The 27,734-nt window shown below is 49.3% G+C and overlaps 1 protein-coding gene across 1 annotated transcript in view; it reads left to right on the forward strand.

Moving 5' to 3' along the window:
* The first annotated feature begins 2,552 nt into the window (after positions 1-2,552).
* FAM3B (FAM3 metabolism regulating signaling molecule B) overlaps positions 2,553-27,734 on the forward strand; it is a 51,260-nt gene continuing 26,078 nt past the window's right edge. Inside the window, exons 1-2 of the mRNA XM_064380166.1 lie at positions 2,553-2,646; positions 8,521-8,664. Coding sequence (XP_064236236.1) covers positions 2,628-2,646; positions 8,521-8,664 — 163 coding nt within the window. The 5' untranslated portion in view covers positions 2,553-2,627. The remainder of the gene's footprint in view (positions 2,647-8,520; positions 8,665-27,734) is intronic.

The following is a 27,734-nucleotide window of genomic DNA, read 5'->3' on the forward strand; positions in this document are numbered from 1 at the left end:
CTTCTAAGAAGAAACACCAGAGCCATCGCTTCCTCTCTCTGTTTCTCCACCATGGGAAGACGCAGTGAGAAGACAGTGAGAAGTTTGCAAGCCAGGGAAAGACACACACCAGGAAGTGAATCAGCCAGTAGCTTGGCCTTGGACTTTCCAGGCTCCAGAACTGTGAGAAATAAATGTCTGCCGTTTAAGTCCCCAAGCGTTGGTGTTTGTTACAGCAAGCAGACTAAGACACCATGACAGGTGCTCCGTAAATATTTGCTAATTTTTAATCTATGTCTATTTCAAGAGGCAATGTCAACATCAAATGGCAATCTAGAGAGAAAAGTATGCAATGAAAATATTTTTAAAAACAGTAGTTCTTGCTATTGTTTTGTTTAAAAATTCATATTGTCAGTAATTTACTGACAAAGTGGACATTTCTCCAAAGATGACATACAAATAGCAAACAAGAATGTGAAAAGATACCCAACACTGCTAGCCATTAGGACAGTGCAAACCAAAACCACAATGAGATATCACTTCATACCCATTAGGAAGGCTGCTGTTAAGAAAAAAACCAAACACAGAAAACAACATGCATTGGCAAGGATGTGTAGAAACTGCAGCCCCTGCACACCGTGAGTGGGATTGTAAAATTGTGCAGCTATGGAAAACAGTGCAGTTGTTCCTCAGAAACTTAAGAATAGCATTACCACACGATCCAGTAACTCCACTTCTGAGTATGTATCTAAAAGAATTGAAAGCAGGATCCAGAAGAGAGATTTGCTTCCCCGTGTTCACAGCAGTATTATTCACAGTAGGTAAGAGGTAGAAGAAACCCAAGTGTCCATGGATGGATGAATGAATAAACAGAATGTGGTACCTCTGTACAATGGAATTTTATTCAGCCTTAAAAAGACAAGAAATTTTGACACATGGATGAACCTTGAGGACATGATGCTAAGTGAAATAAACCAGTCACAAAAAGACAAATACCGTATGATTCCGCTTATGTGAAGTATCTAGAGTGCTCAGATTCGTAGAAAAAGTAGAATGGTGTTTCCAGGGGCTGGGGGCAGGGGTAAATGGGGAGTTGTGCAATGGGTACAGAATTTCAGTTTTGCAATGAAAAAGTTCTGCAGATCAATAATGTGAATGTATTTAACTCTGTTGAACTGTACGCTTCAAGATGGCGAAGATGGTCATTTTATGTTATGCATATTTTAGCCACAATTTTTAAAAAATGAAAATAAACCCAGAGGTAAAAATCCCACCTCTGAAATCAGGTGAGCTAAAGACGGCAGTAAGTTGGCCATCAGTTCATTCATTTAAAGGAATTGTTAGAACTAGCTGCAGAGTGGCTTCTTAGTATTTTTGCAGAGCAACTCTGAGTGCTCAAATGGGCTGCCCGTGCCCAGGCCCAGTGCTGGCATGATTCTTGAGTCATTAGGAAGGATTCCTTACTGTGGAGACCCCTGTATTCTGGTCCCTCTGGTTTGGGGAGACTGCAGGTGAGGGTGAACTGGAGGAATAAAGCCACACCGTCCACAGGACATGTGTCCCTAGAACTTCCCAGGAGCAAAGACTGTGGTGGAAGGAGAATCATGGCCAAGCCTGCCAGGGTAACCCACAGGGTGGATGGATGTCCCTGGGAAGGCAGGGCATCTTGGGCTTCTTGAGAGGAGAAGCAGGAGCAGAGTGGAACTACCAAGAACCAGCCGGACCCTGGGGTGAGGACTGGGTCTTTTGCAGACCCTGCTTCCCTAGAGCTCTCTTCTGTAAAAGTGAACAACTGCCCTCGGAGTTTTAACTTGCCCTTGGTAGCTTGAGGCCACTGTGACTATCCTGGGTCAAAAGTGCTGTAAAAACCAGCTGGGTGTTTGTTTGGAATGAAGGTAGCCATGGATGGGGAGAAAGGAGCTATTCCTGTTTGGGGATCCTGATGTCTTCTTCACACACCTGCCTGGCCCCCACCCCTGAAGTTCCCTGGTCATCATATCGTGTAAAGGAGGACCTGCGGCCCTGTGCTGTGGCCAGAGGGGCTGGGCATGGCCCTCACTTCACTTTCCCAGAATGAATTCATCATCCTGGAAGTAAAAAGAGAAAGCAAGAGGTGGGGCGCCTGCTGGGCTGGGCTGGCAAACAGCGAGCCTGGAGCTGCTGTTCTGGCGGAAGCCAAGAAGACCGATGGCCTCAGACAGTGGACATGGACTGCGAACTCGGACCGGGCTGGGCGTCTGCTGTGTCGTTGGAAAGGCTTGAGTCATGCTTCCCTGTACAGCTGTTTCCTCTTGTGAGACATTAAATTGGAGCCTAGGGGGCCGAAGCATCAAGTGGCGCCGTTTCCTCCCTTCAGAGCCAACCCTGCTGGGCATCTCGGGTCAGATCAGCCCTGGGAACGCCTCCCCAATCCGCCCGCCACCTCGGAGCTGGAGCTCGGGGCTCAGCCCCGCTCACCTGCCCCGCCCACTCCCGCCCCGCGCACCTGCCGGGTCCGCACCTGCCATTTATCCAACTGGCCGCACACCCAGCTGGCCCGCCCCTGCCCGACCCGACCGCTGCCCGCCCCTTGCCTTCCTGACCCACGGGCTCCGCTGCAGTCGCCCGGGAGCTGCCGCCAGGGCAGGGAGGGGAGCGGCACCTGGAAGATGCGCCAGGTGGCCGGCGGTGAGTGCACCCCCGCCTCGGGGCTGGGGTAGGGGCCGGGAAGGAGGACCCCGGGGGAAGCGGCGTCCTCTGGCCCTGCCTGGGACCCGCCACGCTGAGCAAAAGAGCAAAAGGGCGAGGGCTGGCGCCTGGCGCCGAGGCTGGCCTTAGATCTGGGATCAGGAATGCGAGATCGATTCTAGAGGGGGCGAACAGCCAGCGTTTCCAGCAGAGTTCCCAGACCCATTTCCCTGCGCTTGCCCGGCCTGTTCCTGCCTCAGCCGGGGTGCACAGGATGGGGGAGGATCCGGGAATGTGACACTGTGACATTTTACCTGGAAAGTATGTTGGGGGGAGCGCAGGCACAGCCCCGCACCCCACCCAGGCTCCCCACGCGGCTTCTTCCCTGCCCCCGCGCCCCTGACCTCATGCGCTAGGGAGGGGCTGGCCGCTGCCAGTTGGTAAGGCCGTTTTATTTCTTCCATTTTTCAAACGACTTGACACTGTAGACGATTTGGAACAATAGGAAAAAGGAAAAGAGGAACCTATTATTTTGACCAGTTGCCGCGTTTCTGCAGCCTGTCTCAGCTGCACCTCTGTCCGCTGTCAGTTTCCTGTCACAGGCCGTCTCCTGTCCTGCTGTCCACTGCCCTGGCCTCTGTCACATATCCCCTTTCTAACTGGTTTTGTGGGTCTCCTCCTATAATCTGAAAAATATGGATTCCTCCTGGAGGGACGAAGTCTGGCTGTGTAAAATGGAAGGTTCAAAACTGGGAAGTTCTGTGGGCCTCTTCTGTAAATCTCTTCCTGGTCCGAGATCCCAGGTCCTCTGTGGGAAGGTGTTGGACTAAACCATCGCATTCCTGCCAGCACCAGCATTCAGGCGGCGATCACACTCCAGCAAGTTCTAAGCGCTCTCTTTTCTGCACCATTCCCAAATGTAGGAAAGCCGTATTTTAAGATTTTTGCCTTGTGTAAAATACTCATATTTTCCTTAAAAACTATTTATGAATGCCAGTGTTTTTGATAACTTGTGTGGATTGTAGGAGAGATATGTATCCCCTCCCTTAGGGCAGCGACTTTCATTATAGCTGTTCTGGAAGAATGTTTTCCACGATTTCTGTATTGTATAATTATTATTTCCTGGCCTCTTATGGACAGTACTGAGTATTATTAGATTGCTTTCCCTCAGCCAGGACTTTTTCACATCCAGACCTCATGATTCACTCATGAGCTGTGGGGTCCTTTCGTAGGAAGCTTCGAGATGACACCAGGTTTGTATTTATCCAGGCATGTGTGATTGTGGAGAAGCTGCCCACAGAACTCAGAGATGCCTCTCTTTTGATTTTATAGCTAAAGATCTGGAGACATCCTTGGAGTGGGCCTTGTCCTGGGCGCTTCTGTCCAGTGCTGGGTGTGTTCCAGACAGATGTTCTCAGGAGGGACATTCAGATGGAATGGAAGGAGCAAGTTGAGTTGCCAACATGTCTTCACCTGCAGGGCCTGGCAGTGGGCGTCCTAGTGCCTCGAAATAGGCATTGACAGGTGGACCGTAAGCCACACACCTGCTGTGGTATTTCAGAGTGGCCCTTCCTATCCCTTCTTCCAAAAAGGCTCAGTGAACAGGATAGCGATGATGGGACACTGAGGCCAGCAGAGCCTGGGATCCCAAAGGCAGAGTCCCAAAACACGGACCATCCACCCTCAGCTCTCCTGGCCTTTCAAATATAAGAGGTGTGGGTGTGGCCTTCATGGTGAGGTGATCTGAATACATGTTGGCAAGGCAGCAGTGACAGCAGCTTCCCTGTCCTCGTTCAGGTTGAAGGAAATTGCATCAATGGAAGGGTGTTCTAGGACCCGAGATTACTCTTTTTAGGTGCCCCTTGGATTGGAGGGAGGGAGAAAGTCCTTAAATCCTCCTACCTGTAACCTAGTGTCATATCCATTTGGTTTCAGGATTACTTCCTTTCTGTCGCCTTTTAAATGTGTATTGTTTACAGACAGGGTCTTGCTCTCTAGCCCAGACTGGAGTGCCACGATGTGGTCATAGCTCACTTCAGCCTTGAATACCTAGGTTCAAGCAATCCTCCTGCCTTAGCCTCCTAAGTAGCTGGGAGTACAGGCACACGCCACCATGCCCAGCTAATTTAAAAAAAAAAAAATTTGTAGAGATGGGGTGTTGCTATGTGGCCTAGGCTGGTCTTGAACTTCTGGCCTCCTCAGCTTTCCAAAATGCTGAGATAACAGCTGTGAGCCACTGCACCCAGCCTCTGGCTCTTAAGTGAAGCAGCCAGGGTCCTGAGACCCCTGTGGATCTGAGAGTGGGACTGGCTGAGACACATGCACGCACAGGCAGACACGCTAGAGGTGAGTCTCTTAGGAGAAAGTTCACTGGCTCTCCTCCTATAAGAACGGCCTTTGCTCTAACACTCATCCTGTCTGCTGGGCGGCAAGCATGGTGGAGGACATTTCTATGAGCCGACGATGACTTTATTACCTTACGAGGAAAGGCAGGATCCTGGTTACAGAATCACAGAAGTGTTCCTGGACTCTGTGTACTTCCTCCCCCGCCTCTGAAGCTGCTGGGCCTCCTCCCACTGGGGCAGACCCACCTGGGGCTCCAGGAGTCATCTTAGTGGAGGCCCTGGGCGCCCAAGCTTTCTTCTTCCCAGGCGTGTCCCAGCTTAGGTGCTGATTCTTTGCGGCTGCCCGGTGTCTGAGCCTCTGTCTTGACAGGCTGCTTTGGCTCCTGCCCATCCTGCTTTCACCCCCAGGGACGGAGCTCTGATTGCTGGCAGCCAGCCCACAGAGAATCCGTGCCACAGCTCGCCCAGTGCTGTGTTGGGGCTGAACTGTGCCTCCCCACCACACCCCGTTTATATGTTGCAGTCCTAACCTCAGCCCAGTACCGTAGAATGCAACTGGATCTGGAGATCAGGTCGTTAAAGAGGGATTTCAGGTATAATGAGGTCATCGGGGGTGAGCCCTGATCCATCTGACTGGTGTCCTTATAAGAAGAGGAGCCGAGGACACGGACACATGGAGACCCTCTGAGGACACGGAGAAGACGCCATCTGCAAGCCAAGGAGAGAGGCTCAGAGGACCCTTGATCTTGGACTTTCAGCCTCCAGAATCTTGAGAGAATAGATTTCAGGTTTTTTTTTGGTAAGAGATGGGGTCTCGCCGTCTCCCAGGCTGGAGTACAATATTGCACTCGTAGTTCACTGAAGCCTCAAAGCTCTGGGCTCAGGCAATCCTCCTGCCTCAGTCTCCTGAGTAGTTGGGACTACAGGTCTGTACCACCACACCTGACTATTCTTTTTAAAATTTTTTGTAGACATGGGATCTCATTATGTTGCCCAGGCTGGTCTCAAACTCCGGAGATCAAGCCATCCCTCCACCTTGGCCCCCCAAAGTGCTGGGATTACAGGCGTGAGCCACTGAGCCCAGCCTAAGTTTCTGTTGCTGATGCCACCCAGTTGGTGTTAATTTGTCACGGCAGCCGGAGGAAATGATGCTGCCTGCCTGGAGTTTGTCTGTCATCTCCTGGCTCCTATGCCCTGCCCTCCCCCTGGTGGCTGGGATACTTCCGTGACTTTGTGCTAGACCCGAGCACAGGCTGCCAGTTCAGCTCACCACCCATCTTCTGAAGATGCGCCAATCCCGGTGCCAGCGGCTGGATCTGCCTCCCGCCCTGGAATTAGTTCCGGCTCTAGGTCATGGCTTCTCCCAGGCAGCTGCTTGTTGGAAACCAGACTGTCCCCAGCCTGGAGGTCATTGGCTGCACCCCTCACCCAAAGCACAGATACTCTCTAGGAGTCCTGAATAGTGTCCCCAAAGAGAGCTCACTGCCTCAGCAGGAGGGCCCAGCATGGGTTACCCTTCTTCTTATAAAGACACTTGGCTTATTTATTCTCCATTTTCTTCTCTGTCATGTCCACTTGTTTGTTTTTGTTCAGCTGGGGACACAATTACCTCTTCCTTCATGTAGCTGCTTGTTACACATTCAAAAGATAATGTTCCTTTTCAGCCTTCTCCAAGCTAAACAGCACCTTGTAGCTCAGGACTTCAGGTGTGACGTGTTGACTGGAAGAGCCTCTGAGCATTCTCTGGTTAGCTAGTTTTCTTCTTCAAACACAACACTTGGATGAAATAGTCCAGCTGCGACCCACACGCACAGGACACAGGGGACTGCTGATGCCTTTGAACATGTTCTGCGGCTGTCGTAGACCACTCTGTGATCATCCAACAGAATTTTCTGGAACATCAGCACCACCCGGCATCCCAGGCATGCTGCATGGCTCTGGAGGGAGGCGTCTGTATGGGCCCTGTGGTCAGGCTGTGTTGGGGACAGAATCCTCTAGGCAGAGACCACTCCTGCAGAAGAGCGAGCCCGGGAGGGCAGAAAAGCACCCGCGGGTGGCTGGGCACAGCCAGTGGCGCAGCTGCAGGAGAGGGGCCTGCAAGTCCGCACCTGTCTCATTTTGTTTTCTATGGCTGGTTTATCTGCTTTGAGATGCCCCTCCAGCCCTAGAAACTGCACTGATCACACTGCTGCCAGCCTCTCCCCAGAGGAAACCGCCTGTGCCTACTAGTCTAACAATCTTAGCAGTTTGCAAATTCAGAATTTTTAAATGGTGTTGAAATATGCCCTTGAAAAAGCAAAACCAAACAAAACCCCAAGGCGAACCAGGAGCATCTCATCCCGTCCCTGTGGCTCCCTCTGCTGAGGAACTGGACCTCCAAACACAGGCACACGTTGCCTTGGCCCAGCATAGCCCGTGCATGGGCCCTGGACAGCTGTGCTCCTGAGAAGGGAAGGACGATCTCTAGGTGCTAGAAGCAAAGCTGAGATCCAGAGCTGCACACCGGGTGGGTGGAGGGGTGGGGCCCATTGTCAGGCCCTTCAGGCTTGACCATTCCCTTCTCTTTTCTTTTTTCTCCTTCCTCATTTCCCCTTCACTCCCTTCCTTCTTTTATCCCTTTCTCTCTCCCTCCTTCCTTCTTCTCTTCTTAGGACTATACCTGTTAGCACATATTTAAGTGCATTGGGCACATCCCCAAGGACCCATCCTGTTCAGGACCCATGGTCACCCCTGCATGGTAGCTATTTGGGTAAGCGAACTGCTCCGTGAGTTCTGATCTATGCTATATTTAGGGAGCAAAATCTGAAAGCCTTGGCCTTGGGTTCCCTGTGGAAAGACGGAACGCTGTCTCCCAGGCCTCTGGTGACCCAGGAGACGGTCAATACCTTTTCCTTGGGAATCTTGCTATTTAAGTAAGATATTGTTGCCAGTCCACCAGAAAGATATCTCCAGGGACTTCTGTCATTGGGGACCTTGGGTGGCCCAGCAGGCACATCCGTGATGACAGAACAGGTTTGGGGACTTTTCCCGGGGTTACCTGGCCAGGCCTTGATCCAGCAGGAATCCGCTGCATGCTTGCTGGCCGTCAGCTACTATTCCCGCTGCTGCTGATGTGGAACCAAACAAAGCCTCACCCACTGAAGGTTTCAGTGTAATTGCAGGATTGTGTCTCACAAAGGGAATGAGCCGCTTTTGTTTCTTCAGGTCCCCGTTGGGCATGCTGGTTCACAAGGCGCTTGACTAGCTGTTTTGACATTAATGTTCGAGGAAGCTCTTAAGACCCAAACCAACAGCAAATACAGCCTGCCCTTGAAAGCATTCCTGTCTTGTTTATATTCGCTGATACTGTCTAATTCAAAGGTCCTGACACCGCCTCCCACCCTGGGAGCCTCCTCCCCAGGAGCACTGTGCCTATAGTGCAGTGCTCTGACGCTGGGCTGGGATGAAAGGCCACAGCGGGGTCAGGAGAGCCAGGAGCTCGGGCCGCCACCAAGTCATTCACAGCAGCTGCCTGTTGTCCCCTCTGCAGGTCCCCTCAAGGTTGTGTTTCTAGTCTTCGCCTCCTTGTGTGCCTGGTATTCTGGGTACCTACTCGCAGAGCTCATCCCAGATGCGCCCCTGTCCAGTGCTGCCTATGGCATCCGCAACATGGGGGAGAGGCCTGTCCTCAGAGGTGAGTGCCAGGCGTGGGGCAGACGGCTGCCTTCATGGCTTGCGTACAGAGCGGGGAGGGGTGGGGCTGGGGGGCCCTGACGGCTTTATATCAGGAAGGAGGAAGAGAGAAGCATTTTGCTGTTACTCACTTAGGTCCCACACCGTTCCAAGGCGCCTGCCACTGCTGACCCCCACGGGAGGCGAGAAAATTGTGGCTTCTGGTTACCAGCACTAACCTGCAGCCTGACCTTGAACTGTGCTCTTTCGGCCCAGATCTTGGCCTCCTCCCGTAGGAAGCACAGGAGGGTCCAGATTCTGAGCTCCAGAGTCATTTTAAGGTTTCTATCAGACTGAACAGCATTTGGAAAGTCTTCTGTGAAGTCTTGGGAAGCAAAAGTGAGTAACTGCGTAGATGGGAGAGAAACATCAGACACTGTGTGTTGGTGAACAGGTGCCCTCAACCATCAGCCTAGGAAAGGCCCAGCTCTCTGTAGAGCGGCCACTTTCTGTCCTTCCCTGCACTCAAGGTGAGTTTTTCAATAGCCTGCTGTGTGCTGGGCACATCCAGGAGCTGAGGAGAGACGGAGGACAAGCACACAAGGTCCCTGCCCCTTTGGCACTGACCCTCTAGTGAGGGGAGGTGACAGCTTAACACATGAACAAATGTGATTTGAGAGAGGATGGGCTGGGCAAGCCTCTGAGAAGGGAGTGACAATTGAGAAGTGATCTCAGTGAAGCAGGGAGTGAGCCGCACCGGGTTCTGAGGGCTGTGTGAGAAGGGGGTGACAGTGATCTCAGTGAAGCGGGGAGTGAGCCGCACTGGGTTCTGAGGGCTGTGTGAGAAGGGGGTGACAGTGATCTCAGTGAAGCGGGGAGTGAGCCACACTGGGTTCTGAGGACTGTGTGCCACTTTGGTTGGGAGCATCTTGGCTTAGTCCACCCAGGTTACTCTAAGAGAATCCCATAGACTGGGGGGCTTATAAACAACACATTTATATCTCACAGTGTTGGAGGCTGGAAAGTTCCAGATCAAAGTACCTGCAGATTTTGTGTCTGGCGGGGACCTGCATTCTGGCTCATAGATGGCTCCTTCTGGCACTATTCCCATTCCTGAAGGCTTTACCTCCCAAAGGCCCCACCTCCTGACACCATCACATTGGGAGTTAGGTTCCAACACGGTAATTTCGGGGGGACACATTCAGTCAGTGGTACATGGATTGCACATTGGAGGCCCAGAGACAGATCTGTCATACGGACAAGATTTGTCTAAAAGCAAAACAAATAAAATACAGACAAATATTTTAAAATCAAGAGATTTCACATAAAACTCCCTGTTTATAGCATCTTTGAAACAGTAGAAACGCTGGTGTCCCAGGCCCTCATTTCTGCAAGGGCGCCATCAGCTGCAGCTGGGCAGGCTGTGGTTACACAGAGGCCAGAGTCTGGCCAGGACCAAAGGCAGTGGCCCAGCTCTAAAGTCACAGGAACAGGGAAGGAACAAAGAAAACCGAGGTCCATGTGCTTTGTACCTAGAAAGATTATCTGCAAATCACACTGATCACTGTGTCCTTTACTTCCTGGCTTCAATCTTATTTTACAATATGCATTCTGGGAAAGACTGGATTATTGCAGAAAGATATGCCTATGGTCAAAGTCCATTTATTTATCAATTCAGCAGGTACTTATTAATAACCTCTCTCTCTGGGCCATGGTCTGAGTGCACGTGTTTTAAGTTTCATCCTTTACTTCTAAGAATCTCAGAGTCTACTAGAAAAGAACTTAAAAGCCAAATCATAATGTTAGGAAACTGAACAGAGAAATATAATGTGCAGTGTGTGCTGAATAAAAACATGCATTTGGGGTGGGGCACAGTGGCTCAGGCCTGTAATCCCAGCACTTTGGGAGGCCGAGGCAGGCTGATCATGAGGTCAGGATTTTGAGACCACCCTGGCATGGTGAAACCCCGTCTCTACTAAAAATACAAAAATTAGCTGGGTGTGGTTGTGAGCGTTTGTAATCCCAGCTACTGGGGAGGCCGAGGCAAGAGAATCATTTGAACCCAGGAGGTGGAGGCTGCAGTGAACCAAGATCGTGCCACTGCAGTCCAGCCTGGGTGGCACAGTGAGATTCCTTCTCAAAAAAAAAAAAAAAAAAAAAGAATATATATATATATATATATATGCATTTGGAATACAACTTGAATTGGGAAGGGGTGAAATTTCAAAGGATTTATTTAAAAATTATGTTGGAAAACTGTGGAACACTCAGATAGTAAACTGTGCCCTTTTCAAAATTTCACTGGAAATAGATATGCTGGTATATTTTTAATACAAAAATAAAGGATAAAAAAAATCAGTTTGCACAAATATAAATAACTGGGGAATGGTAGCATACTTCTGCAAAAACCATTTCTTTTCAGAGTAATTACCTTTTATGGCCAAAAAAAAACAACAACAAAAGGTATTGACTATGACTGGGTGTTTTTATTTTTCCGAAGGTTTTTGCCTTGAACTTGCCTATAATTATACTTCCTTATTGCATCTAGGCTGTGGATGAGGCATATGTGTGTCGAGGGCATGGGAGATACCCTCAAAGGGATCACTTTCTCTTTCAGTAATTTTTTACACACTATTCATTCATTTTTATTTCAATAGCTTTAGGAGTACCAGTGGTTTTGGTTACGTGGATGAATTGCACAGGTGAAGGCTAGGATTTTCCTGTACCCATTACTAAGTAGTATGCGTCGTACCCAATATGTACTCTGTTACCCTTCACCCCTCTCCGACCCCCACTTCTGAGTCTCTAGTGTCCACGGTATCGTTCTTACGCCTTTCCATACCATGGCTTGCCTCCCACTTACAAGTAAGAACATGCAGTATCTGGTTTTCCATTCCTGGATTACTTCACTTAGAATAATGGCCTCTAGTTCCATCCAAGGTACTGCAAAAGACATCGTTTTGTTCTTTTTTATGGCTGAATAGTATTCCATGGTATATAGGTACCACATCCACTCTTCAGTTGATGGGCACTTAGATTGGTTCCCCATCTTTGCAATTGTGAATTGTGCTGCAATAAACATATGCATGCATTTTTACACACAATTTAAAGTTTGTCCTGGCAGTGGTGCCTCTGAAGCCAGGCTTTTTAGAAGGGCTCATTAACAGGGTGGGCCAGGGACGCCCCTCAGCCTCTTCTTGTGATTGAAGGAGGGCTGAGCTGCCAGAGGGGCAGAAGAGGGATGGCAGGTGGCCTTGATGTTTATGTCCTGGCGCCTCTGGCTTGAAAGCTCCAGTTTGGAGAGATGTGTGACTGCTTGGGACCTGCTGGGCTCAGCGTTTGGGGGATAACCCTGCTGAGAGGTCCAGATGGGGAGTGCTGGTTTGCAGCAAGGCTTGTTTGGTGCTGGCAGGATGCCTCACCCAAAATACAGGTGCTTTCCTGTCCATGTGCTGCATATATGACCTCCTAGGGCTGTTCCCCAAGCTCCTAGTAGGTTGATGATGCTGACTTGTCAGGAAAGATGGTGTTTTCCCCAGCTTCAAGCAACTTCAAGGACTGAGGCTCAGATCCTGGTGTCAGTGCAGGTTCTGGGAATTCTCAGGTGTGCTTTGCTCGTGCAGGGCAGCTCTGCCACCGTCCTGCAGGATGTTCATCTTAGATGTCCACAGGTGCCCCCATGCATTTACCTAGTGACTCACACACTGCATCCGAATCTGAAGCACAGGAACGGACACATTCAGACCTGAGATTGGTGCCGTGTACTGAGAGAAGCCACTGAGAAAGCCAGAAAATGAAGAACTCAGTTGCTAGAAATAGATGGAAACTAGGAATCCAGGAGCACATGGATGATTATCCGTCCCTGAAAGGACTCATGGAGTGAGGGCCCTGTGTTCCTTGAGCTTATGGTCTGGTGGAAGACACTGATGTTCTTAACTAGAGCAAGGCCTGGTGGCTCTGCACTGGGCTAGCTACCAAGGCGGAGAGGTGCTTTAGGCCAGGCTGCAGGACCTGCGAGCTGAGTGGGAAGGAGAATCTGTGCAGGAGAGAGGCCCTGGGAGGAGGGCTCCTGGGATCTGAGTGACTTCCATGTGTGGCCATCAGCTCGTTAACGGCCTTGAAAGAACGTCGTAGGGCAATGAAGCGTGGTGCATGCATTTCTTTGCCTTTAAAGGTTGGGTGTTCAGTCTTGTGGTTAGATTTGGCCGGGGCTTGGTCTATAAACCAGAAGCATCAAGGGAACTCTCTCTCCTGCATATCTGCAAAGCACAGGCCCTGCTGTTCTGTTCGGGAGCTCTTTCTAGCCTGTCCAGGATGGGGCAAGCCAGAGAGGCATCCTCGGGTCACACAAGTGTCTGGCTCAGCACTGATACTTAATTTAAATTCATTTAATCCTATCTTCCTTTACAGTTTTGGTATTTGTTCATCATGGGTTATTTTGCATTCATGTTTTTTTTTTTTTAAATATTGCATTGAACTGTTATATACTTTGATTCCTGAGCTTTCAGATAGCCTCTTGAGCTTCACACCCGAAGCCAGAACCTCACTGGCCTTCCCCCAGTCCCTGCTACTCCTGCCTCTTGTCAGACACGTTGTAACCACAAGTGCATGTGGAGAAAGGGCTAGAAATGTCTCAATGCAATGCTACCTTCAATTGAAAAAAACGTACTCTGCGGACAGAGGCAGAGAGCTGCATGTGGATGGTGATTTTGTACAGAAGTACTAAGCAGGCGTTGCAGGGTTTCGCACCACTGAATCCGTTTACAGAGGTTAACGGCCACCCATTTAGGTGAATGTGAGCGGATACAAACGAAGATGGGCCAGCCTGCTCCAGGCTTGCTGTGTACGTGGTGCAGAGAGCAGGGGACGGCCATCTTTCAGGCCGATGGGGAAACAGCTGCTGAGCTTCGACGCCCTAACACCTCTCGAGTGTCAGCACATTAATCCAAGCATCGCTATTCAAGGGGACTGCCCAGTGAGGTCGTGGTAGAAACGAGACACCCTTAGCAGAGTGTGAGAACACAGAAGGAAGGCTTAATATGGCCTTTCCGTATCTGAATGACCATTGCTGCAGAAGTGAATGAACCATGTGTTCCTCCTTGTTCTAAGGAGACAGTGCTGCGCTCACCAGCTTCCACTGCTAGCTAGAGGGTAAAGCTGCAGGGCACAGACTGGGGGCTAGAACTTTTAGTAATTAGGAGTTTGAAGAGCAGATCCAGCTGCCCAGGAAACTTCTGAGCTTGAAGTAACTCCTTCCCCACCCCTCATTCTTTGCCCAGGGCTCCAAGGGAAGCGACCACTGAGGTCCTTCTCAGCATCACATTTGATTCTTTTTTCTCAAAATTGATCTTTTACTTATGGTATGCTCTGGGGTCGTCACAACACAGTGATACACGGGAGTTCCTTAGACATACGCGGCATGAAGCATGCCATACACATTTGTGGGCAAATCCAAGTTTTCTAATTTGGGTCCTATTAGGACATGACCAAGGAGTTTTCTATGTTAGGAAATTCTATACTGTAACTTCTTGTGTCTCAAAGAATAATAAAATATGTGGATTTATAGTGCTTTATGAATCTAAAAGCAAGAAAGCATAGAATCTTCATCCCAAACTACTTTTTATAAATCTCACCTCTGGAGATCAGGTCGGCACAGTGTCCAGGAAGAAATGGCTGGAATCAGGACCCTCCAGGGGCTGCAGCATGGCACTAGTGCACAGCGAGGCAGCTCGTGGGATGACGATTCAGACTCTGAGAGGACAACCCACATGCCACTTTCTGTCCTTTCTCTCACCCTAACCCTTGGCCATTCGCTCTCTCAGCCATGGTGTTCTGGAACTGCTGTCCTGACTACCACATCGCCAAACCCAGAGCTGCTGGATCTGGGGACTCTGAGATGCTGGCAGCCCCAGTTGCCCCACCGTCTTCCCCCCACAGCGTCCTCAGGGTGCATCTTTGTGCTGTTCCTGTGAAGCCCCCACTGGCTGCTGCTGCCGCTACTCCTCCCCCTCCTCCCCTTCCGTCTTCCTCTTCTTAGTTCTCTCATCTCCCTCCTCCTCCTCCTCTTCTTTGTCCTCTTCCTCATCCTCCCTTCCCTTCCGCTCCTCCCCATCCTCCTCCCCTTCTTCCCCTTCTTCCCCCTCTTCCCGGCTCCCTCTCCCTTCTTCTCTTCTTACTTTTCTCCTCCTCCCTCACATCCCCCCTCCTTTCCTTCTCTCCTTCCTCCTCCTTTTCTTTCTCTTCTGGCTCATCCTCCATCCCCTCCTCCCCTCCTCTCCATCCTCCTCTTCCTCCTCTTCTACCCTGTCCACTCAGGCTGGCCAAACCCCAGCCTCTGCACCATCTTTTCTTCATACCCAAGGCCCAGAAGACCCAGTAGAGAACCCAGAAGATCCGCCCTGTCCTCAGTTTCCTGATCTGTGTAGCCTGAGGCTGGCAAGATTTTATTTTTTATATATTTATATTTTTGTGTTGAGGCAGTGAGTCCCCACCCAAATCTGAAGTGTAGTTCCTGTAGTCTGCATGTTTCGTGGGAGGGGCTCAGTGAGAGGTAATTGAATCATGGGGGCAGTTACTCACTTGCTCTGTTCTCATGATAGTGAGTTCTCATGAGATCTGATGGTTTCATAAGGGGCTCCCCGGTTTGCTGGGTTCTCATTCTTCACCTTGCTGCTGCGTGTTTGAAGAAGGACGTGTTTGCTTCGTCTTCTGCCATGATTATAAGTTTCCTGAGGCCTCCATAGCCCTGAGGAAATGCGAGCCAATTAAACTTCTTTCCTTTATAAATGACCCAGTCTTGGGTATTTCTTCATAGCAGCGTGAGAATGGGCTGATACAGACAGGGTCTCGCTCTGTCGCCCAGGCTGAAGTGCAGTGACGGGATCTCGGCTCACTGCAGCCTGCCGAGAGATTTTAAACAGCTCCATCACCAAAGTGCCTGCCAAAAACAAAGGAGCCCCTCAATAAGTGTATGTTGACTGAGTGGCTTGATTAGTTAACAAAGGGGCTTCGCAGTGCGGTGACCCTGTTTTAAGGACAGGAACAATGAGGTTCAGTCCCTGCAGTTGGTTATTTGTTCTTGGAGTGGCATTGCTGGTCCCTGCTCGCTTTCATTCATCTTGGAGCTCCCAGCCATCTGTTCTAGAACTGGCATTAATGTTGAGCTCATTGACCTCTGGGTTCTAGAATCCAGCTTTCTGGCAAGCTGGAGACATTTCTTGCCATGCCTATGATGCCCTTGACCTCCATCATTCCCTGGAGATGAAGGCTCAAGAGTCCTTGGACCCACATGGGATCTCAGTCAATGCCAAGGTACCCCCACCTGAAAAATAAGAACTTGCCAACCTTCTTCTCAACAGCAAGTACCAGGAGAGAGCTCCCGGTATCCACTTGCTGCTCTGGGCGCCTTTATCATGTCACTGAACAATCACAGTAGCCCTGAACATCAGTGCTTGCCTCCTGGGGAAACTGAGGCACCAAGCACTTCACCAGCTTGGCCAAGGTCATAGGGAGTGAGACCCCCTGAGTCTCAGGGCCTTACTGCCATGCCACAACTGTAGCGTCTCTCCCCTGGCGGCTTCAGGCTTTCCTTTATCCGTGTGCGTCCTGCTTTGTCCACGTGCTTACCTGTCCTTTCCTAAGCGCAGCTGCAGAGGGCCTTTGGTTCTGGTCTTAGACCCCATCCCCCGTACCCTTACAGGTGCGCACTCTCCTTGTGTTCACGCCATGGAGGTTGCCCCTCCTTCCGTCATTTCTACATGGGCTGAAGCTGATCTCATCAGTGGGTCTCGCTGAATCGGATTTCCTTTCTAGACACAGCTTCTCCTCTCATGCAATCCCTGCAGTTGCTGGAAATCTGTCTGAGCACCAGCTGCCCCTGCTCAGGCCTCTGTCAGTGTTTCTCTAGTCCTCTTATTACTGGGAGGTTGAGGCTCACACTGGGTTCATCTGCAGTGTGAAAGACTGTGCTCACCCAGCAAGGCTCGGAGCCCTGGTTCTTACCTGTCCCCAGAGAAGCCAAGGTCTGGCTCCTTCTCATCCTGTGGGGTCCAGCCGCCTGGATCCCCTGCCTCCTTTCCTCCCGACCTCTCTGTCTTTCTTCCCCCTCCCGCATTTTCCTCTTAACCTCTGGACCAAGGATCCAGTTAAAGTTTTTATCACACCGGGCAGGGCCTTCTTGGTTTTGTACACTGATTCCCTTTTACTCCCACTTCCGACTCCAGTTGCCCACACCCCTGAGGTGTTTAGGGGTGCCTTCCTGTTTGAATATCTGACTGCAGAACGGGCCGCTGTGTTTTGTGGGCATGTCCTTCAGTGTCATGTTGTAGACTCCATTCTAGTTCCTCTTTCTCCTTCAGGAGCAAGGCTTGGGGGCCTGTCTTGCCGTGGAGGCCTCTCCTCCAGGGCCATGCACACAGCATCCTGCCTGGGCAGGGCCTGCCCATTTCCCTCTCTGTGCACTTGGGGTCAGGCTGGGCCAGCCTCTAGCTCCTCACCTCCTGGCTGTTCTGCTGCAGGGAACATCCCTGCAGGGTGCCATGATAGACCTGGCTGACATTTCCTTTGGGATATATCTACTCAGGTGTGGAACTATCTGGCCATAGGGAAGCTGGAGACATTATGCCCATGAAACCCTTAATTTGACTGAACCAAGCCAGAGGCTTTCCTCCCACACATGGTGCTCGGGGCTTCCTCATCCCCACATTCGCCTGCATGCTTCAGGACCCAGCTTCCTGGATTGACCCATCCTCAGAGGTGCTCCAGGCACCTCACTGTGCCAACAGGCAGCTCTCAGGTTACTAATGAGTTTGGGAACACCAAGCTGAGCCTGAGGCTGCTATTTCTTTCTGACAGGAAGGGGGAAGAATCAGGAACAGCTTAGGAGAAAAACCCAAGCTTGCTAGAACCCCGGTGGGTGCACACCCGATGCAGAGTGCTGACGCCAGAGGGTCCATGCATGAGGGTGCTGAGCTCTTCCCAAGGCAGCCAGGGAGCAAGGCTGCTCTGGGCAAGCTGTGACCACGTGGCACCTTTACGAAGCCTCTGTCCCCATGGCCCTCTTCTGTAAATCGCAAATTTGTACCTCGATGGCTTTTTTATTGGGTTGTTCTCTTTCCCTACTTGATTTGCAGGGCATTTCTTATCTATATTGAGTAATTAATGCCTTCTTTGTACATAGCACATATCATCGTCTGGAAAGGTCTTCTTTGACTGTCCAGGCATGATGGCTGACGCCTGTAATCCCAGCACTTTGGGAGGCCGAGGCGGGTGGATCACTTGATGTCAGTTGTTCAAGACCAGCCTGGCCAATGTGGTGAAACCCTGTCTCTACCAAAAATACAGAAATTAGCCTAGCGTGGTGGCATGCACCTGTAGTCCCAGATACTTGGACGGTAGAGGCAGGAGAATCGCTTGAACCCAGGAGGCGGAGGTTGCAGGGAGCTGAGATCACGCCACTGCACTCCAGCCTGGGTGAGAGAGTGAGACTCTGTCTCAGAAAAGAAGATCTTCTTTGACTTTACTTTCTGCCTCTTCTTTTTGTGTGGAAGCTATTCTATTCACTGCTCTGCCTGTAGAAACTAGGCCAGTTTCTGGTGTTTAATAAAGTTTGTGAATGAGTAAAGGAGTGAATCTAGTTTAGAGCCATGTATACCCCACGCACAGCTCACAGCCCCAGGCTGTACAGGCGAGCTTCTGAGGAGAGCCACTAGAAGCAGCACCTGTTGACTCTGTCTTGCATATACTTAGATCTCAGGGAGGGTCATCACTGTCTCGGAAAGTCTTGGAAAACAGAGCTAAAGCAAACACATCAACTGTGTTCAGTCAGCTGCCTAGACTCTCGACCAAGATGAAATGAACTGACAACTTTGAAATGGTACAGTTGAGGTAGCACTGAAGTTCAAGTCAGGAAAACTAACATTTAATACTAATCTTGCCGTTAACTAACTGCTAACATCTTGGAGTTGTTCCTTATCTGTGAGTGAGGGTGCACGGCAGATGCCACCTATACCTAAGACTCTCTCTACCTCCTGCAGTGCCATGTCCTCTGAAATATCACTCTTCTTAGTAAAACCCAGGATTACCCTGGAAACACGTTGTGTATGATTCACTGCTAAAGGCATATAGGAGCAATGCTATTCTCATTTGGTGGCAAAGGCTTAAAGTTTAATAAAGGTGACACATTTAATAAACGGCCACCAACCCAGGGTGGGAGGAGTTCAGCAATTTTTGACAGTGGCTTCCCTTAGCCAAATGCACACCCAGTCATTCTACCTTCACTGTACTCAGAGGCACCTAATAAATAATTAGCACTGATTAGCAGAGAAACAAACCCTCTTTCATGCTTTCCGCTCTTTGGTTTTTGCAGACTGGACTTTTAATCTCCTATAGAACAACGTGGTCATTGAAATGGTCAAAATGCTATATGCAAACAGCCACCTTCTTTGTTTGCCTGGTCTATATTGACAGGATCGTATTTCATGGCTCAATATTTCTAATGACTTTGCATGGATCTTGTACCCTCTAGAATAATCTTCCTCATTTATGGGAGATAAAATGAGATCATAGTTCCCAAATCAGGAAGTATTTTTAAAAGACAGATTCCTGGACCCCACTCTGGGAAATTCAAAGCCCCACAGGTCCAGGGTGGAAGCCAAGAACCTGTATTTATTTTAACTTGTTTTAAAGTTGGCTTCATAGGGAGCCAAATTTGATAATCCTGGAACTAAACAGTCTCTCTGGTTTCTTTTAAATCTAAAGTTCTTTGTGATTTGTGTCTAAATTTCATAAAACCTCCTCTCCACCCTTCCAAGTCCCAGTCTACACATTCCGTGGTTACATCACATCTGGGCAAAGCCACCAGGAGAGCCCAAACTCGAGGCTGTGCGAGCTCCATCACTAGGACCTCGTTGGCGTTGCTACTTTCAGAGCTGAGTAAAGCAGCCACTGTGTTATAGATCAGAAGTTGCACGTAAGGATGAGGAGTAAGGTGGATTTCCCTCGGCAGGAGAGGAATTGCTCAAACTGAAACTGACAGCAGAAGGCCGACCACATCCTAGGGAATGGTGTCGCTGGTGGGGGCTTTCAGTCTTAAACAAACCAGTTTTTCAGGAGGCATAAAAAACAGGAAGCTAAACAGAAGGCCACCGTCCTCCCTGGCTGGGACATTGGCTTCTACATAAACCGCGGGAACTTTACCTTTTCATTGTTTGGGGAAGGAGTTTGAGGAAAGGCGCTGAAGACCTGACGTGGTTCCCTGGGCAGGTTTGGAAAGAGCTGTGTTTTCCCAGGAGATGTGTCCACTCTCCAACCGTGCAACCCTACCCCGTGAGTTAGGAACATGGTCCTCTTCATTCGTGTGGTGACATTTCACACCTCTAGGAAATGGATGGAGGGCCTTGAAAGCCGGCTGAGTTGTTTTTTTAATGACACATGGGTTCCCCACCCATTCCCAGGCCCTCTGAGGAAACACAAACACCCGTCTGTGTGTCACCCTTAGTCACTAAAGCCACATACTCCCTGGAGGATATGAGGAACATCAAACGCCTCCCTTCTGCAAAACCCGCCCGCACATGTCCACACGAAACAGGACTCTCACTTGGAGAGTGCCAGGGGCTACAAGTCCGGAAGCTGGGGAGGAGGCCATGTTCCTGGCTGATGGACTGCCAGGCCCCGGCGTGGGGACCTGCCCGTTCTGCTGCTGACCCCATAGGAGGAGTCCCTGGGGAGAGCATCCCTATGGGACCCCCATGATGACCCTGCTAGAGACTCCAGCATCGGCCCTTTGGGTGAGTGTCCTGGGTCTGAGGGTGAGAGTGCTAGGCAAGCCTGCGCAGGCCCGTGCACCCTGAGCCCCAGCCCCTGGGGCAGGAGGAAGAACAGGACAAGTTAGACTAGAACCCAGCTCACTGTTCTCCAGCCGGGCACTTCTCACCCAAGCTCCTCCTTTCCCTCCACCTAAGTTTAGAAGCTGCTGTCCTTGCCTGAGGAATCTGTCATGGGATCGAGGCCAGGCCTGGTGCCCTTTCATCACTGTGAGGGCTCCCAGTGCCTGCTGGTGCCAGAGCCACGGAAAGCCGGGAAACAAGGAATGAAGATGTCAGGTGGGAGGAAGGCCCAGGTGCCCTGGGGCCCTTCAGCCTCACGGTGCTTTTAAAAGAAACATTTAATGCATCTAAAATAAACTTTACCCGGAAAGCATTTACTGCTATTTTTAGAATGAAAAATGCATTTTTTTAGGTCAAAACTGTTATTCAATATGTTTGCAGGCAGAGCCCTTAGCTAAATCACAAAACACGGCTTATTTTATAAATCTTGGCAGCATTTCTGGAAAGCAATACTCCTTGGCTTTATTATCCTCTCCCGCCTCGTTGGTTAAAGGTTCAACTTTGAATTTAGGTTTAACATTTCTCTGCTTTCTATATTGCTTTTGAGGCTTATTGACCAGAGCATGTGACTTGCACAGGAGCCAGAATCATCCCAAGGTTGGTAGAGGCTGGAGAAATATGAGAACCAGATATTTACACCAGTTTAGTCGCAAAGAGACACCGCCTTATTCACCTCGTGTTCCCATTTCCATTTGTCTTAGGATATTTTTAAATTTCCCTTTTAATTTCTCCGCTGACCCATTCGTTGTTCAGGATCATGTTACATTTCTACATATTGGTGGATTTCCTGGAACTACTCCTGTTATTAATTTCTAGTTTCATATCATCGTGGCGGGAATCTTCTCTTTGCCTCCTCTGTGGTGTCTTTAGACCCTATTTGCCCACTTTGTAATGGTTCGACTGGCCTTACACAAAGTAAAACGACCTTTTCAATCTTCCCTCGCCACCTCTTGGCTAAGCTGCTGCCATGCTGTCGTCCTAATGACTGTACCCTTAGAGATACAGAGGTGGTCTTGTCTTTTAAGAACCATCAGGGCCATGGATGTGGCATGCCTTCCACCTCTGTGAGTAAGCGTAGCATACCGGTCAGCAGGCACAGCACATCTGTGTAGAGGCGCGAGTCCTCTTCGTCCTCCAGTTGAGAGGATTCTGTATCCAGTATGCTCCCTGCAGCGTCCTGATGATGACAAGGGGACCTGGAAGTGTCTCTGAGGCACAATCCCTAAATCTCTGAGAGCAGGGCCTGGTTCAACGAGCCGTGGAGCAGTCGTGCTGAGAACAGCACTGCCCATGGGAAAGCAAGCAGGTCTGTGAGCTGGCGAAGGGAACTGGTCATTACCCTAAGAGGGAGCGTGGGCTCCAGGGAGGATTCCTGTGTATTCCCATTTGTGTCTTCTCTCTGAATTGAGTATCCATACAGAGGGTGTCTGCAAAGTTGGGAGCCAGGACACACCTACTTTTAAACTGTTAGTTACATTTTCAAGTGCTATATTCAGTGTGTTTTCAGGCAAATACCTAAGTAATGGGCATAATTATTAAATTGAAAAAAAAAAGAACTAAATACAGAGTGTACAAAAATCTAGAAACACTGGAAAAATAGTGTATTTATAGCACATTTTCATACGAGCAATTGGACACTTGCTTTAAAATTAGGTATCTAGAGGTTGACAAAAAAATTAGGTAAATTATTTGAAAATTTGAGTAATATAACATAGTTTAAATATGTTTATCTAGTGCTTTCTAACTTTGCAGATGCTTTCTGCATGCATAGAAAAATCTGGAAGGAAATATACCAAAAAGTAAAACAGTGAAGATTCCCGAGAGTGAAAATATGTAGGGTTTTTCCCCTTCTTTTCACTCATCTATTACTTTGAACATTTGTTCTGCAGAAATTAAATAAGATAAAATCCCATGGTCCTTTCTTGTTTAAAAAACTAGGATCAATAGGAAGGAAACTGGTAGAAGTTGGCCAGAGCTGGAGTAGCACGTGTTCAGAAGGCATGGCCCATGGTCCTCAGCTGCGGTAGCACGTGTTGAGAAGGCATGGCCCGTGGTCCTCAGCTGCGGTAGCACGTGTTCAGAAGGCATGGCCCGTGGTCCTCAGCTGCGGTAGCACGTGTTCAGAAGGCATGGCCCGTGGTCCTCAGCTGCGGTAGCACGTGTTCAGAAGGCATGGCCCGTGGTCCTCAGCTGCGGTAGCACGTGTTCAGAAGGCATGGCCCGTGGTCCTCAGCTGCGGTAGCACGTGTTGAGAAGGCATGGCCCGTGGTCCTCAGCTGCGGTAGCACGTGTTCAGAAGGCATGGCCCGTGGTCCTCAGCTGCGGTAGCACGTGTTGAGAAGGCATGGCCCGTGGTCCTCAGCTGCGGTAGCACGTGTTCAGAAGGCATGGCCCGTGGTCCTCAGCTGCGGTAGCACGTGTTCAGAAGGCATGGCCCGTGGTCCTCAGCTGCGGTAGCACGTGTTCAGAAGGCATGGCCCGTGGTCCTCAGCTGCGGTAGCACGTGTTCAGAAGGCATGGCCCGTGGTCCTCAGCTGCGGTAGCACGTGTTCAGAAGGCATGGCCCCTGGTCCTCAGCTGCGGTAGCACGTGTTCAGAAGGCATGGCCCGTGGTCCTCAGCTGCAGTAGCACGTGTTGAGAAGGCATGGCCCGTGGTCCTCAGCTGCGGTAGCACGTGTTGAGAAGGCATGGCCCGTGGTCCTCAGCTGCGGTAGCACGTGTTGAGAAGGCATGGCCCGTGGTCCTCAGCTGCGGTAGCACGTGTTCAGAAGGCATGGCCCGTGGTCCTCAGCTGCGGTAGCACGTGTTCAGAAGGCATGGCCCGTGGTCCTCAGCTGCGGTAGCACGTGTTCAGAAGGCATGGCCCGTGGTCCTCAGCTGCGGTAGCACGTGTTGAGAAGGCATGGCCCGTGGTCCTCAGCTGCGGTAGCACGTGTTCAGAAGGCATGGCCCGTGGTCCTCAGCTGCGGTAGCACGTGTTCAGAAGGCATGGCCCGTGGTCCTCAGCTGCGGTAGCACGTGTTCAGAAGGCATGGCCCCTGGTCCTCAGCTGCGGTAGCACGTGTTGAGAAGGCATGGCCCGTGGTCCTCAGCTGCGGTAGCACGTGTTCAGAAGGCATGGCCCGTGGTCCTCAGCTGCGGTAGCACGTGTTGAGAAGGCATGGCCCGTGGTCCTCAGCTGCGGTAGCACGTGTTGAGAAGGCATGGCCCATGGTCCTCAGCTGCGGTAGCACGTGTTCAGAAGGCATGGCCCGTGGTCCTCAGCTGCGGTAGCACGTGTTGAGAAGGCATGGCCCGTGGTCCTCAGCTGCGGTAGCACGTGTTCAGAAGGCATGGCCCGTGGTCCTCAGCTGCGGTAGCACGTGTTCAGAAGGCATGGCCCGTGGTCCTCAGCTGCGGTAGCACGTGTTCAGAAGGCATGGCCCGTGGTCCTCAGCTGCGGTAGCACGTGTTCAGAAGGCATGGCCCCTGGTCCTCAGCTGCGGTAGCACGTGTTCAGAAGGCATGGCCCGTGGTCCTCAGCTGCGGTAGCACGTGTTCAGAAGGCATGGCCCGTGGTCCTCAGCTGTGGTAGCACGTGTTCAGAAGGCATGGCCCGTGGTCCTCAGCTGTGGTAGCACGTGTTGAGAGTGCTCAAGCAGAACCTGCTGAAGAGACAGAAACTCTACTCTGACAGTGCAAGGGGGAAATGTGGGATTTGAGTCCGTGTGCAGAGTCCCCACTGGAGTACTGCCTAGTGGAGCTGTGGGAAGTGGATGGCCCACCATCCTCCAGACCCCAGAGTGGTAGATCCTGGCAGCTTGTACCCTCTGCATGGAAAAGCCACAAAAACTTAATGCCAGTGTGTGAGAGCAGCCTTAGGGACTGAGCCTTGCAAAGCCACTGGGGTGGGGCTAGCTGCCCAAGTCTTTGAGAGTCCACCCCTCACACCAGTGTACCCTCGATGTGAGACATGGAGTCGAAGGAAATTTATTTTGGGGCTTTAAGATTTGCTGGGTTTTGGACTTGTGTAGGGCCTATAGTCTTTCTTTTGGCTGATTTTTTCCCTTTTGGGATGAGAATATTTACCCAATGCTTGTATCCCCATTGTATCCTGGAAGTAAATAACTTGTTTGTGATTTTATGGGCTTGTAGGTGGAACATATTTGCCTTGTCTCAGATGAGACTTGGGACTTTGGACTTTTGAGTGAATGCTGGAATGATTTTGGACTCTGGGGGACTATTGGGAAGGCATGATTGTATTTTACAATGTGAGAAGGACAAGATATTTGGGGGACCAGGGACAAAATGATATGATTTGGATTTGTATCCCCAAAAAATCCCACATCAAATTTTAATCCCCGTTGTTGGAGGTGGAGCATGGTGAGAGTTGATTGGATCATGGGAGTGGATTTCTCATGAATGGTTTATCACCATCCCGTTGATGCAGTGCTCATGATAGTGAGTTCTCATGAGGTCTGGTTGTTTAAAAATGTATGACACCTCCTCTCACCCTCACTCTCTTTTGCTCCTGCTTTGGCCATGAACCCCCTTTGCCTTTCACTATGATTGTACGTTTCCTGATGCCTCCCCAGAAGCTAAGCAGATGCTAGCACTGTGCTTCCTGTACAGCTTGCAGAACAATGAGCCAGTTAAATCTCTTTTATTTATAAATTACTCAGTTTCAAGTATTTCTTTAAAGCAATGGAATAATGGCCTAATATACTCCTATTATTAATTTCTAGTTTCATACCATGGTAATAGGAAAAGATACTTGATGCAATTTCAGTCTTCTTACCTTTATTAAGTTTTGTTTTGTGGCCTAGAATAGAGAGCTAAGCCTGTCCTGGAAGACATTCCATGTGTGCTTGAGAAGAATGGATATTCTGTTGCTGCTGGATGGAATGCTCTGTATATGTCTATTAGGTCCATTTGGTGTAAACTGCAATTCAAGTCTCCTATGCTTTCTATGCTGAGTGTTGGTATCCTAACAGTATTTGTATGTTGAAACCTCATTACTAATCTGATAGTATTAAGAAGTAGGACTTTGTGGAAATTAAGACATGAAGATTTATGAATGAGATTAGATCCCCTATGAATGGTATTAGCACCCTTATAAAAGAGATCGAAAGGTGAATGTTTGCTCCTTTCCACCATGTCAGGACACAGCATCAAGGTGCAATCTATGAGAATGGGCCCTTATCAGACACTGCATCTACTGGCACCTGACCTTAGATTTCCCAGCCTCTAGGAGTTTAAGAAATACGTTGGGCATGGTGGCTCACAATTGTAATTACAGCACTTTGGGAGGCTGAGGTGGGTAGATCACCTGGGGTTAGGAGTTCAAGACCAGCCTGGCCAACATGGTGAAACCCCATCTCTACTAAAAATACAAAGCATGGTGGTGCATGCCTGTAGTCCCAGCTACTTGGGAGATTGAGGCAGGAGAATCACTTGAACCTGGGAGGTGGAGGTTGCAGTGAGCTGAGATCACACCACTACACTACAGTTGGGTGACAGAGTGAGACTTCGAAGAAAAAAGAGGAGGAGGAGGAGGAGGAGAAGAAGTTGTTGAAGTTGTTTAAGAAACAAATTTGTGTGATTTACAAATTATCCAGCCTAAGGTATTTTTTTAAAACAGCCTGAATAGACTAAGACAAAATTTAATTTTTAAAGAATGTTCTGCCTGACTGATCTGTTCAACATTGAAAGTGGGGTATTGGCATTCACTACTATTATTGTATTACAGTTTATTCCTGCCTTCAGATCTCTTAATTTTTGCTTTATATATTTAGGTGTTCTGATGTTGGGTGCATATATATTTATAATTGTTATGTCTTCTTGATAAACTCATTCCTTTATTATCATGTAATTATCATCTTTGTCTTTGTAAAAGTTTGACTTAAAGTCTATTTAAACTGATATAAATATAGCCGGCCCTGCTCTCTTTTGGTTTCCATTTGCATGGAATGTTTTTTTCCATCCTTTTACTTTCAATCTATATGGTTTTTTTAAAAGGTAAAGTGAGTCTCTTATAGGCAACATATAGTTGAGTCTTGTTTTTTGTGTTTGTTTTTAAATCCATCTAGCTAATCTATGTCTTTTGATTAGGGAATTTATTTCATTTACATTTATGGTAATTATTGATAGACAAGGCTTTACTACTTCCATTTTGTTAATTGTTTTCTGGTTGTTTTACAAGACATCCTTTGTTCCTTTCTTCCTGTCTTGCTGTCTTTGTTTGTGATTATATGATTGTCTATAGTGGTATGCTTTGATTCTTTACTTGTGATGTTTATGTATGATCTACCATTTTGCTGACTATACTTCTTAGCTTAAGGTGCTAAGAGTACTATAATTCATAAAATAGAGAGCCAAGTTTCTACTCAAACCTAAGGTGAGAGAGTGCTTTCTGAATTCCTTTCTGTAGACTTAGGATTTAAATCTGAATTGAGCACAGCCCTGTGGGTTCGTGGGTAATGATAGACAACTACTCTGGGATCTGAGTGTAGGGATCAGTAGTGGTGCAGTGAAAGATGTCGGGGGGATGTGGGCAGATGGAAGCCTCAGGGGTGTGCAGGGCCAGGTGGCTCCTCACATTCCAGCCTCAATCCTCCCAAATTGCTGACCCCTGTGAAATAAGGATGCTGATGCTAGGAGAGACATCTCCAGGGTCTGACATCATAGCATCCTGGGTTAAAAGATGTTTCTCACACGCAAGTGAAAGGAGAGTGGGTCAACTGTGGTGGTCATGTGTATGATATAGAGTGTATGTGTTTGTGTGTGGTATGTTGTGTGTATGAGTGTGTGGGAGTGGTGTTGTATGTGTGTGTACATGTGTGATGTGTGTGTCTATATGGTATGGTGTGCATGTGTGTGTGGTGAGCACATGATGTGTGTGTGAGGTGTGCAGCATGTTGTATGATGTGTGTGAATGTGTGCTGTGTATGGTGTGTGTGTGTGAGGTACATCATGTGGTGTATGTGTCTGCATGTGTGGTGTGGGTGTCAGTGTGTTGAGTATGTGGTGTGTGTATGGTATGTATGGTGTGTGTGTTTATGTTGTATGTGGCATGTTGTGTGATGTGTATTTAAGGTGTCGAAGGCTGTGTAGATGCAGAAGCTTTATAGATGCTCCACAGAGGGCTCTCTTGGCTCACCAGCACTCTTAGACCCCTGTGATCTTTCTTTTATTGTAATGTAAATTAAATTGCCCACCAAGAATGTC

The sequence above is a fragment of the Aotus nancymaae genome, unplaced genomic scaffold (assembly GCF_030222135.1).
Source record: "Aotus nancymaae isolate 86718 unplaced genomic scaffold, 86718_ANA_hifiasm-v0.15.2.pri h1tg000022l_1, whole genome shotgun sequence".
Classification (NCBI taxonomy): Eukaryota; Metazoa; Chordata; class Mammalia; order Primates; family Aotidae; genus Aotus; species Aotus nancymaae.